Genomic DNA, 13,244 nt, shown 5'->3' on the forward strand with positions numbered 1-13,244 from the left:
CATCATGGCCCAGACCCTCTGACGGTAGTTGGTATCTATCGCCCTCCCTCTGCCGATTCCCACGCCACTGACACCCTAGCTAACCTGCTTTCAAAATATACTAACAATGAAGTACTTGTTCTGGGTGATCTCAATATTAACTGGCTGAGTGATATTTCCTCGCAGCTTAAAGATCTTGCTTGCAGCATAAACCTTTCACAATTGATTTTAGAACCAACTAGACCAAACCTCAACGATGACTCGAAATCTACATTATAAGACTTAATTTTAACAAATAAGGCTAGCAAATATACTAGTGGTGTCTTTGACCTGGGAGTCAGTGATCATTGTCCTGTTGCCTGTGTGAGAGATGTGAGGTTAAAAAAGGCTACATCTCAGGTGATAACCAAGAGGAACTTTGATGCAGAGTTGTTCCTGAGGGAGCTGGATGGCTGCGACTGGGGTTGCGTGAGATCTCTCGATGTCATTGAGGACGCTCTCGAATCCTTTATATGTACATTTAATTGCGTTGTGGATAGGCACGCCCCTATTAAAACCACTAGGATAAAAGATAGGGTAGTGCCTTGGTTTACTCATGAGCTATCTACCCTCTTTAATAACTGAAATAGTGCCTGGTCCCGTGCCAGACGTACTGGTGTCCCCCAACACTGGCTATACTTCAGGCAGCTCAGAAATAAGTGCACTTCAGCCGTAAGGAAGGCTAAATCCGAATATTTCCTGAATCTGATAACCACCTCATACTCTAACCCTGCCAAATTCTGGAATGCAATTAATTTGACTAAAAATCGTCCTTCCAGTGCTCTCCCCCTTAGTATTACTGTTAATGACTCTGTGATCTCTGATCCTAGCGACATTCGCTTTGCTTTTAATAAACACTTCTCCGAAGCTGGTCACCTATTTGATAGGTTGTACCCTGGACACCCCTCTATGGTGGTTTCTAATGATACTGCCCTTGTGGGCCGTGTCCCCCTTTTTACCTTTCAACCATTTACTTCTGCGGAGGTCTTCAAGGTTTTAGAAACTATTGACCCCAAATCATCCACTGGTGAGGATAAACTAGACTCATTTTTTATAAAATTGGCTGCGCCAATTATCAGCACGCCGCTAACTTACATTTTTAATCTTTCAATTTCCTCTGGTGTATTTCCATTGGTCTGGAAGTCTGCGCGAGTCATTCCTTTACACAAAGGGGGTGATAGGGCTGATCCGGATAACTATCGACCGATCTCCACTCTCCCATGCCTATCTAAAGTACTTGAGACCTTGGTCAATTCTCAATTGAAACGCTTTCTATTAAGCCACTCAATTCTTAGTCCCCATCAATCTGGTTTCAGACCTATCCATAGTACCATCTCTGCTATCACACTTGTAACTAACGACATAGTCTCGGCCTTGGATAAGAGGAACCACTGCGCGGCCCTCTTTGTCGACCTCTCGAAGGCATTTGACACGGTCAATCACCACTTGCTTTTAGAACAGCTATCCGATATTGGATTGGATTTAGGAGCTTGTGCGTGGTTCCATGACTACCTTTCCCTCAGGCGTCAGTGTATAAAATCTTCACGTGGCAATTCGGATTTCATAACGGTTACAAAGGGTGTCCCTCAAGGTTCGGTGCTGGGCCCTGTACTTTTTACCATCTACAGTATACTATAGTTATCTAGAGTTAATATATACTATAGTTATCTAGAGTTAATATATACTATAGTTATCTAGAGTTAATATATACTATAGTTATCTAGAGTTAATATATACTATAGTTATCTAGAGTTAATATATACTATAGTTATCTAGAGTTAATATATACTATAGTTATCTAGAGTTAATATATACTATAGTTATCTAGAGTTAATATATACTATACAGTAGTTATCTAGAGTTAATATATACTATAGTTAATATATACTATAGTTATCTAGAGTTAATATATACTATAGTTATCTAGAGTTAATATATACTATACAGTAGTTATCTAGAGTTAATATATACTATAGTTAATATATACTATAGTTATCTAGAGTTAATATATACTATAGTTAATATATACTATAGTAATCTAGAGTTAATATATACTATAGTTATCTAGAGTTAATATATACTATAGTTATCTAGAGTTAATATATACTATAGTTAATATATACTATAGTTATCTAGAGTTAATATATACTATAGTTATCTAGAGTTAATATATACTATAGTTATCTAGAGTTAATATATACTATAGTTATCTAGACTCTAGATTAAACACACTTGTGATGAAAAAGAAATAAATAATAATATTGCAACTCTGACACTTCTCCTGAAATAGTTTACTGACAAATGTCCCATCTGACAAGGTATTACAGTGCATACGGTGTTTTGAAAAGCATGACAGTATTCATCCACCAGGATGTAATGCTGAGTGCACTTTGAATGTTCAGTTAAACATGTCAGGGGAATGTTTTTAGTGAGGGGAGAGGTCTCTCTGATTCAAGTTTGTTTCATATCATCATTAAAGCATTTTACACTGACCTTGATTGTGAGGTGTGAATCATAATGTCCTGATAAGTGGTGTTTCTACTTGATCACTCTGATTTCACTGCTTACATAACCTCAACCAGTTAACAAGAGATAATCACAGCCAACCTGAGCTCAATGTGACAGGGTCTGGTGAAAAGGTCCCCACGTAAGGCAAGGGCTTCTTTCTTTTTGACAGATTATGGAAGTGCAGATTGTAAACTTTCAAATGAGGTGTCATACATTGAAATCTAAATAGTTGAAGAAGATATGCTTATTTGAATGTTGGTACCCCTCAAACCAAATACCAGAGAATATCGTTCTGAATCTAAACAGACGCGTTTGCTACCATCGCGTTTGGTAATCACTAAACACTGACCGACAGCAGATCTGGGATCAGCAAAAGAGCTTTTATTAAATGTCCCACAATTTACATATGAGGAGATCTTCCCAATGCAGAGCACGAGTCATAGAGGAATCACATTCTGCCTGTTGGATTAGGATTCATACTCTGAGCAAAGTAAGCAAGTAAGTATAATGTCAACACAGCAATTATAACTACTACAGCTTATGATAAAAAAGTAAATCTTAATAATTTGACAGCCTTAATATTTTATATTTATGATTCTAATACCATAAGACTCACTTCCATGCCCCTGAGACACATTTAGTAACAAAAGAAAAAAGAAAGAAAATACAGAATAAACAATAAACACTTTTTTGTTTGTTTAAGAACTCAACATTCTTAAGATACAATCATGAATATAAATCATTCAATTATTGAAAATGATAGTGTCATGGATTTATTACCACACTTGTCATCAACTCTCTATAATTACTAGTGAGTCAGCATTTATATCAGCAAATGTAATGAAGCCTTATGTAAATGATTAACTATGTATCTAAATGTAATGAAGCCTTATGTAAATGATTAACTATGTATCTAAATGTAATGAAGCCTTATGTAAATGATTAACTATGTATCTAAATGTAATGAAGCCTTGTTATGTAAATGATTAACTATGTATCGAGCCTGTTATTGACTTTGGATCGGGTGGGAAACACCCCCCACCCCCCACCCCCCCTCCTCACTGGGATGACATCACGGTCAGAGACACCTCTGATTGGCAGATCTGTACATCAGGGTGTTTAGCATCACCAGATCCTCCAATACCGAAGTATGGGAACAGTCTCTCAGTGAAGGTGTCTTTATGAGTGTGGATGAGTGTCTTGTCTTCAGGGTCGTAGAAGGACACCTCCCCCTTGTTGTAGTCCAGCTGTACTCTGATCATCTGGGGTCTCCTCTTCAGAGTGATGGTGTTACCCACTCCATCTCTATACTTACCATCCTTCAGTTTTATAGCCCAGATTCCATACTGTGGTGATGCAGGTACCCCCCCCTTTCTGTCAATGGACTCTTTAACCACACCCATGATCCAGAGAGGATGGTCCCCCACCTCCACCTCCCAGCTGTGCTCTCCTGAGATGAACCCCTCAGAGCCCAGAACAGTTGCAGTCTTCATGAACCGTTCTGGGTTGTCAGGCAGCTGCTGCCTTGACCCTCTCTGTCTCACACTGGTCAGATCATCAGACAGAGAGAGCGAGTTGTTTGCAGTGTTGGGGTCCAGAATCACAGGAGCTTCAAAACAAACACAGATGCATTCTACACATTATGCGCTGTATTATTTATTATACATATTATACATATTATACATATATCGCCACTTCCCCAGAGTAAACCAGGGCGAGTTATTAGGAGAGCTGGACAGGGTTGCCAGATGGGGTTGACAATTTCCAGCCTAGCCACAGTCTAAAAACCGCTGAATCCACCGAAAACCAGCCCAAATCCCATATTGTCAGAAAACCGCTAATTACTATTGGGCAGGTGCCATCTCCTGCCCCCTAAACTGTAGGTATGTTGCCAATGATGTTTGTAAAACATTTTTTTTAAAACCTGCACATTGTGTGTAGCTACCTAGGGTGTGTGTTTTAACTTCACGCATTTTGTAACTTTCAGGCACTGACATTTTGATACCGTCTAAATGCTATACAGCCCAACCTAAATGCTTTTTTTCCCTGCCCAGTGTGATCATAAGTAGCCCTTTCTGCGGTAACCCCGCCCATCTGGCAACCCTGGAGCTGGATGGCTGGAGATAGACAAAGTGAATCTTGACACGTGTGTGTGTGTGTGTGTGTGTGTGTGTGTGTGTGTGTGTGTGTGTGTGTGTGTGTGTACATACACTACTCTACTTGGCATCTAATCACTCGTGTGTTTTGTGTGGATATCACGTGTGACCAACAGTGTGAAACAGTTTGGAGTTGTGTGCTGTGAATTGTGTTGCACCTATACGGTGGTGAACTAGTAGCATCATTTCTCTTGTCACATCCAGTCAGAAGTCTCTCTAGCATTACCTGCCAGCCCAGAGTAAAAGCACTATGGGGCTCATGTATTATTAATAAACCTTGGCACTTTTTATATTCTTGTCCATCTCATTTGTTACTGTGCGGAGCAAGTTGGGGCTTGCTAAACATTTGTTAATGTTGTATTTCTATGAACATATTCAGTCTATTTAATAGTTATTCTTAATCCAATTCTCATCAGTACTCACCGTGCTTGACAATCCCCTGCATCTTCTCCCAGACTCTGAACTGCAGGTTGCCCAGGTGTTTGGCCACGTCTATCAGCGCTCCTGAAACCTTCTCTGGGTCTGGCAGTGTGAACTGGGCTCTGGAAGAACATTCAGGAGTCAGTGCTGCTGTGGGCTTGGGTTCAGAACCCCAGAGAAGAGAGACCGGAGACAGATCACTTACCTTTTCTTACTGGCCTTGAAGTTCTGGAGAGGAACAGAGGAGAAGTGTCATCAATGCTAGTGATGTCATCAATCAGTCTTTGAAAACATTTACAATTACTGTCTGAGAGAAGGCATCCTTACCTGCAGGAAGGAGATGTCTTCAGCTTTCAGCTCCTTCTCTAAGGCTGTGATTGTGTCTGAAAGTGATGATATCTGTCTGCTCAGTGCCTCAGTCTTCTCCTTCATCATCTGACTCTTCTGCTCCTCTTCCTCCCTCAGTGCAGCTATCCTGGCCTCCTCTTCCTCTCGTAGAAACTGGTGGAGTTTCTCAAACCCCTCCTTAATCTGTCTCTCTGTGTGCTGGGCCTGGCTCTGGAGACAGCAAGGGGAATAATATTATGATTACTGTAGTTTTACTACCATATTAAATAATACATATATATATAATAATACAATACCAATTTTTACTTTAACTTTATTATTATTATTATTCAAAGTTTAGGTGAAATGCATGCTGCTCTCTTTATGATGTTGAGTTGCAGATGCATGACTATCAGTTAGATGTCAACAGAATCCAATACTGAGCAGAACAAGAGAAGACCACATCACTGAATACAACACGTTGCCTGACGTACACAGTACCTTAATGTGCTCTGATGTTTCATCACAGGTTTGTTTAACTTTGTTAAAGACCTCCAGCTTCTCCTGTAAGGGTTTCAGAGCTGTCTGGAGTTCCTCCTGGATTGAGACAAAACTTTACTGAGGACATTTCTGGACTTATTTGACAGTATCTGTTTATCACAGTTCTGTAGGAATCATTATCATAATCCTTATAGTCTGTCAGAGAAACACATTCTCTCAGCATTGCCAAAACGATATTTGTTATTTCATTTTTATCATTGTGAAGAAAACAAGACCCCATTATCTTTTCAACCAGCCTGAACGCATGAGCATAACATCAAGTGATATAGCTGTCTATCACTCACAGAATTTCAAATAGTTATCTTCATTCATTGAATAATTGTATTTATGTTTACCTTATGTTCCTGTGCAGCCTCGTCTACTGGGACACAGTCATGAGACTTGTGTTTCTTTGAGGCCTGACACACCAAACAGACGGGCTGTTTATCCTCCAGACAGAAGAGCTTGAGTTTCTCACCGTGCAGACTGCACAGCACCACAGACCCTGCCTCAGCTCTCTGACTTCTCTGCTGTAAGAAGGCCTCACACACGTTCTTTAGAGAGAGGCTAATGGGAGGGTTAGCTTTCGAGGATCTTCTCCTACAAACTGGACATTCCCGAGATTCCTTGTGTCCCCAGTATTCCAGCAGACAGGCTTTACAGAAGCTGTGGCTACATGACAGGACGACAGGATCTTTAAAGATGTCACAGCACACAGGACAGGAGAGATCCTCCTCTGGGAGAGACGATGTAGCAGCCATGTTCTCTTAATCCCAGTCCCTCTTCTCTAATAGCTTCTAAATATTACTGTAACTTTTGTTCTTCTGCTTTTAAACCAACACTTCAATAAAAAGTAACGCTGGACGTCGAGATATTTTGATTGTAGTATTTTCTTGTAATAGTTTAGTCTTCTGCTCTTCCCTGCTGTAATCTTGCCACTGCTGTGTTGTAAGTCTGACAGAGCTGCACTTTAACCTCATCAGGTGGTTTAGGGTGTGGCTTACAGGGAACCAGGTTAGAGTGTGTGTGTGTGTGTGTGTGTGTGTGTGTGTGTGTGTGTGTGTGTGTGTATGTGTGTGTGTGTGCGTGTGTACGTGTGTGTACTTCAGACCCTGTTGCTGCCTAGACTATAATCTCAAACAAATCTGAAACTTTTTCTTGGGGAGGGGGGTCACAGTTTGAGATATTGGGAGAGCGGGTACAGAAGACAGCTTCTTGTCTCAATGTTTAAATGCATTAATACTATGTTATAGTCAATACAAAATATATGTCTCAATGTTAAAATGCATTAATACAGTTTTATACTCAATACAAAATAAAATAATATATTTAGATGTCTTTAAAAGAACAAACTGATTAAATCACTTAAGGCCAAACTGATTGCATCACGTATTAAGCCACTATCACTATAACAATAGATCAATAGATCTACATCAAGTAGAATACTGATGACTAGTGACCAGTCAAGACCATTGGACTCCAGGATATCCTTGAGCTCCTGCATGAGTCAGTGCATTTTTGTCTTCTGATAGCTTCTTCAGATTCAGATTCATTTATTTATTCAAGGGACAGTGCATATTAATAAAACAAAAATAAATTGTAAATACGCCAGAGTTAACCTGAAAGCTAGTTTTCATCCGCAGTCCCTATGCCATGATGTTGTATACGGCTCTCTGGAGGAAAAAAGTACATTTAAAAGATAAAATATAGGTAGACCTAGGCACAAAAAAGTAGACAGAAAACATGAAAACTAGCTTTCGGGTTAACTCTGGCGTATTTACAATTTATTTTTGTTTTATTAATATGCACTGTCCCTTGAATAAATAAATGAATCTGAATCTGAAGAAGCTATCAGAAGACAAAAATGCACTGACTCATGCAGGAGCTCAAGGATATCCTGGAGTCCAATGGTCTTGACTGGTCACTAGTCATCAGTATTCTACTTGATGTAGATCTATTGATCTATTGTTATAGTGATAGTGGCTTAATACGTGATGCAATTAGTTTGGCCTTAAGTGATTTAATCAGTACAAAAAAGTAGACAGGACAAGCATTTAGCTTAAGGGCATAACATAGGGGGTTAAAAGAGCATACATTAATCATAGGCGGTTAAAAGGAGGGTACATATTCGTTAAGCAGACTAAAAGCAAGCAACATATACGCACGGTAAGCAGACTAAAAACAAGCACACAGACTGTACAGGTAAGACATGTTAGGCGGTACACATGACATACAGGTATAGGACAGGACATTTCAATGTTGGCAGGTGTGTGTGTTGATCATCCACTGTTTTAGGTGCTTTTCTAAATGATTTAAAGGTGCCTAATTCTTTAAGGTGCCCTGGAATCAGGTTCCATTCACGTGCCCCTCTAACTGACCAGGCAGACTGACTAAAGGCACTCCTCCTAAATGGGATGATGCAGTCCCCTCTGGTGACACCCCTTGTGGTGCGTGCTGTACTTCCTGGTCGTGAGATGAAGGTGTTAAGTGGTGGTGGGGCTAAATTGTGGATGGTTTTATAGACAAGGCAGAGGTTTGTGTAGGTTTTCAGATTGTCCCAGCTTAGAATGTTATGTTTCTTCAGTATTGTGCAGTGGTGAAAGTGTCTTGGCGTCTTGTCTAGTGTTTTGATTGTTTGTTTGTATAGTGACTCGAGTGCTTTGCAGGTTGTGGGATTTGCTTGTGACCAGGGCTGGACTGGGACAAAAATTAGGCCCTGGCATTTTTGGCCCAGACAGGCCCACCCCAATCGGTCGGACCACACCCACCAGCACAAACATACTTGCCTTATATACTCGTCTTATATACTGTGCTGTACAGTTATATGACAAACTGTAGTATTCCCCCAAACCACTACAAAGACGACTACACACAGTAAGCAATGGTACCAGTGCAAGTAGACCAGTGTACTCAGTGACCAGATTCCAGAGCGAATTTAGGAACGCAGCCTTGTTGTTCTAGATTTTTTTTTCCATTATCAACCTATCATTGCGCTTTAGAGTAAAACAAAGCACGCAACTGTCGCGTCTATCTTTTCATGGCAACTCTACATTGTAATTTACAAGGGATATTAACTAATATTAAGTAATATTATTACTTGGTTACATTTTGCAATTGATCCGCGGTACACATGCGTGCCGAACCGTGGGGGGCGATCCGTTACACCCCTAACAGCTACCTATATTTTCCTTACCGGGTCAACGGTTACAGGCTGACTCTGCCCCGCTTCTTCTGTATCCTGTCTATCCTCTGTATCTGTACCCTGCTCCCGCTCCTCCCTGCTAGCCTCCTCTTCAACCTGTTGCTGTTGCTGCTGTGGTAAACTTGAGGGTGCAGCAAACATGTCCCTAATGTTTACACATTTGGCAGCATCTGCCTCGAGTTTCTTCTTGTTTTTCTCCCTAAGTTTTTCCCAGCCTCCCTTCCGTTTTAGTGTGCTTTTGCGCTCCATCTCTCTCAGTATCTATCTAGTAACTATCCAGGCTAACTAAATTTATTTTGCCGGCCGGCCGGAGGTCTGGTGCTGCGTGCGTGACCCCTGACCCCCCCCCCCCCCCCCTTCTCTCTGTTGATTGGGCCAGCCCAGTATCTGTATAGAAAATGTACCAATGGGCCGCTGTCCCTGATTTACGGGCCGTTCAATGGTAGCTTTCGATTTATGGGCCGTTCGATGGTAGCTTTCGGCCGGGCCGGCTGGTAAAAAAAAAAAAATTTAATTTTTTTTGCCGGTCGGCTCGGCCCAAAACTACCGCGGCCCACCGGGCAAGTGCCCGGTATGCCAGATGGCCAGTCCAGCCCTGACTTGGTGTCATTACCTTTATATGTTTGTTTAACTTGGGTCAAACGTTTCGGGTAGCCTTCCACAAGCTTCCCGCAATAAGTTGGTGTAATTTTGGCCCATTCCTCCTGACAGAACTGGTGTAACTGAGTCAGGTTTCTAGGCCTCCTTGCAGGCGCACACTTTTTTCAGTACTGCCCACACATCCGCTTGTTAAGTCGTGACGTGTTTCCGGGTCCAATGTTGGCTGAGGCGCTGTCTTCGAAATGCAGAAATAATAATAATAATAAATTATATTTATATAGCGCTTTTCCGAGGCTCAAATACCCTGACAATATGGAGAAAACGGGAAAGTATTGTGTCCCCTGTTGTATGAATAGATCCGAGTCTAAAAAACGATTAAACTGTCATTCTACCGCTGTAGTACACAGGTACTCTGGTGCGAGGAATTTCTGGTTAGGACCCGGAAATGGCTAAACGTCACTTTTGACGTCAGACTTGGATTGTGGTCAGGGCTTTGTGATGGCCACTCCAATACCTTGACTTTGTTGTCCATAAGCCATTTTGCCACAACTTTAGAAGTAGGCTATGCTTGGGGTCATTGTCCATTTGGAAGTCCAATTTGCGACCAAGCCTTAACTCCCTGGCTGACATCTTGAACTGTTAATTCAGTATATCAACATCATGATCCTCATGATGCCGTCTATTTTGTGAAGTGCACCAGTCCCTCCTGCAGCAAAGCCCCCCCACAACATGATGCTGCCACCCCCATGCTTCATGGTTGGGATGGTGGTCTTCGGCTTGCAAGCCTCTCCCTTTTTCCTCCAAGCAGGCCACCCCCATGGACAAACAGTTAAATGTTGTGGTTCATCAGACCAGAGGACATTTCTCTAAAAAGTAAGATCTTTATGTTATGTATGTGGGACTGCGCCTTTAAGAGGCACGGGAAGTTAGTGGGGTAACCCCGTTGACACGTGTTGTTGGAGTGCAAGGAGAGCGATGTGTGAAGAGAATAAAGTGTTGACTGTTATCCAAGGTGCGGACAGTTATTGATCATAACACTTTGTCCCCGTGTGCAGTTGTAAACCGTAGTCTGGCTTTTTTAAGGTGGTTTTGGAGCAGTGGCTTCTCCTTTGCTGAGTGGCCTTTCAGGTTATATCGATATAGGACTCATTTTACTGTCAGTGCGTATATACAGGAGTTACTTTTGTATCTATTTCCTCCAGCATCTTCACAATGTCCTTTGCTGCTGTTCTGAGATTGATTTGCCCTTTTTGCACCAAAGTACGTTTATCTCTAGGAGGCAGAATGCGCCTCCTTCCATTTTTCTGAGGTCTTGGCTGATTTCTTTGGAAATGGACTGCACTTATATAGCGCCTTTATCCAAAGTGCTTTACAACGGCCTCCCTTTTCACCCAATCACACACACGTTCACACACCAATGGCAGCAAGCTAATATGCAAGGCGCCGGCCCGCTCACTGGGAGCAATTTGGGGTTCAGTGTCTTAAATGAAGCAAAGAGGCACTGAGTTTGAAGGCCATGACATCAATAATAATAATAATATATTGGTTTTATATAGCGCCTTTCACAAACCCAAGGATGTTTTACAGTTTTTACCGAAAGAAAGTCAGACAGAAAACACAGTGACACCGACAGCGACAAATCTAAACTGGGGGCCAAAGGCCTTGGTGAACAGATGGGTTTTGAGGGCTGATTTGAAGGTGTCCAGGGTAGGGGCATTGCGGATCACTGGGGGAGAGAGTTCCAAAGGGTGGGTGCTGTCACACTGAATAATCTGTCCCCGAAGGTCTGTAGGTTGGTGCGGGGGTTGGAAAGCATGTCTGAGGACTGCAGGTTCCGGGATGGGGTAGTGGTATGTTGGCAGAGAAGGTCTGTTAGGTACTGGGGGGTGCAGGCATGGAGGGATTTGTAGGTGAGAAGGAGAATTTTGTACATGATGCGGGACTTGACCAGAAGCCAGTGGAGGTGAATGAGGGTGGGGGTGATGTGCTGCCAGGGCTTGGTGTGGGTGAGAACCCTGGCAGCTGAGTTCTGCACATACTGGAGCCTGTCCAGGGCTTTGCTGGGAACCCCGAACAGGACTCCATTGCAATAGTCCAGGCGGGAGGTGACAACGGCAAGGACGAGGGTTTCGGCCACGGAGTCAGAGAGGGATGATCGAAGTCTGTTTTTGAGGTGGAAGAAGGCAGATTTGGTGACGGATTTGATGTGTGACTGGACAGAGAGGGTGGAGTCAAGGATGACGCCCAGGTTGCGGACTTCGGGAGATGGGGAGATGGAGCAGCCGTCAACCTTAAGGATGAAGTCACCAACCTTCCGTAGCAGCGCCTTGAGTGCCACAACCTTAAGCCATGACATAATTTTCTGGAATTTTCCAAGCTGTTTAAAGGCAGAGTCAACGTAGTGCATGTAAACCTCTCTGGCCCGCTGGAATTGTGATATTGTGATATCCTAACCGACTTGCCAAAACTATAGTTTGTTAACATGAGATCTGTGGAGTGGTTAAATAATATGTTTTAATGACTTCAACATAAGTGTACGTAAACATCCGACTTCAACTGTATGTCCTCCTCATCTTGTATTGTTAATGCGCCTGGGTCAGGACTTTTCACCTTTTTCTCCCATTGCAGCAGAATGATGAGGCATCTTGTCATTTGCATTCAGATGGAGAGGTTCTTGTGAAGAGGCTTCCTTCACCGAGTCACACAGATGTGGTTCAGAGTGGAGTGGAGGTGAAATATACAGGAGAGATCCCCGAATGAGAGAGACTATGAAGTACTGAGGTGAATTACTAAACACAGATGCTACCATAGAAATAGATGGGTGGAACTTCCGTCGTTTGTCTGTTGGAGCCTTTGTATGCTGCTAGTAGGAAAGTGTCGTGGATGGCAGTCTGGTCAAGGGGCAAAAGGATAATGGGGTTTCAAACAATATGAAATACGATTATTTGAAATCGTAGATCTGTGTCTGTGTGTCTGTTTCTCTCTCTGAGAAAGAGAGAGAGATAGAGAGAGAGATAGATAGATAGATAGATCGATGCATTAGTATTCTGAATAACACCAGACTAAAAAACTGACTGGGAGAAGAAATCAGGATCTTTTGATGATGCAGTTATCTAAATTGATTACCGCGCAACTAATTTCCTCTTTCTCTCAAACAATCAGAGGACAGGGCAAAGTCGGCCTGATAAACGATGCAGCTCACGTAGACTGTCCTTCCACAAGGGTATGCAAATCAGACTACCTGTGAGCTCCTTTGAAACTGAACAAGTTACCGTAGGGTGCTGAACTTCAGTGTATGTATCGAGGAACGCCACTTTGTTCAACCGAATGAAACACCAGTTCATCTTACATAGTGCTTCACCGTTAGGAAAAAAAAGATATCCCTGATGTTCATTTTTAAAGACTTTGTCTCTTCACATGAATTAAACCAGCTAAGAATTGAATTAAACACCTATTATGATTGTGAACTGAGC

At 42.2% G+C, this 13,244-nt stretch overlaps 1 protein-coding gene across 1 annotated transcript; it reads right to left on the bottom strand.

The window, feature by feature from the left end:
- Positions 1-3,584: 3,584 nt before the first annotated feature.
- Positions 3,585-6,730, bottom strand: LOC308172254 (E3 ubiquitin-protein ligase TRIM35-like; the record flags this gene model as incomplete). The annotated part of the gene is made up of 6 exons (XM_080547161.1): positions 3,585-4,135; positions 5,106-5,224; positions 5,308-5,330; positions 5,430-5,660; positions 5,931-6,026; positions 6,326-6,730. 6 exons carry the CDS (start codon positions 6,728-6,730, stop codon positions 3,585-3,587), a joined length of 1,425 nt encoding a protein of 474 aa, XP_080403287.1.
- Between the last annotated feature and the right edge of the window lie 6,514 nt (positions 6,731-13,244).

The sequence above is a fragment of the Nansenia antarctica genome (genome assembly GCF_963989245.1).
Source record: "Nansenia antarctica genome assembly, chromosome: 16".
Classification (NCBI taxonomy): Eukaryota; Metazoa; Chordata; class Actinopteri; order Argentiniformes; family Microstomatidae; genus Nansenia; species Nansenia antarctica.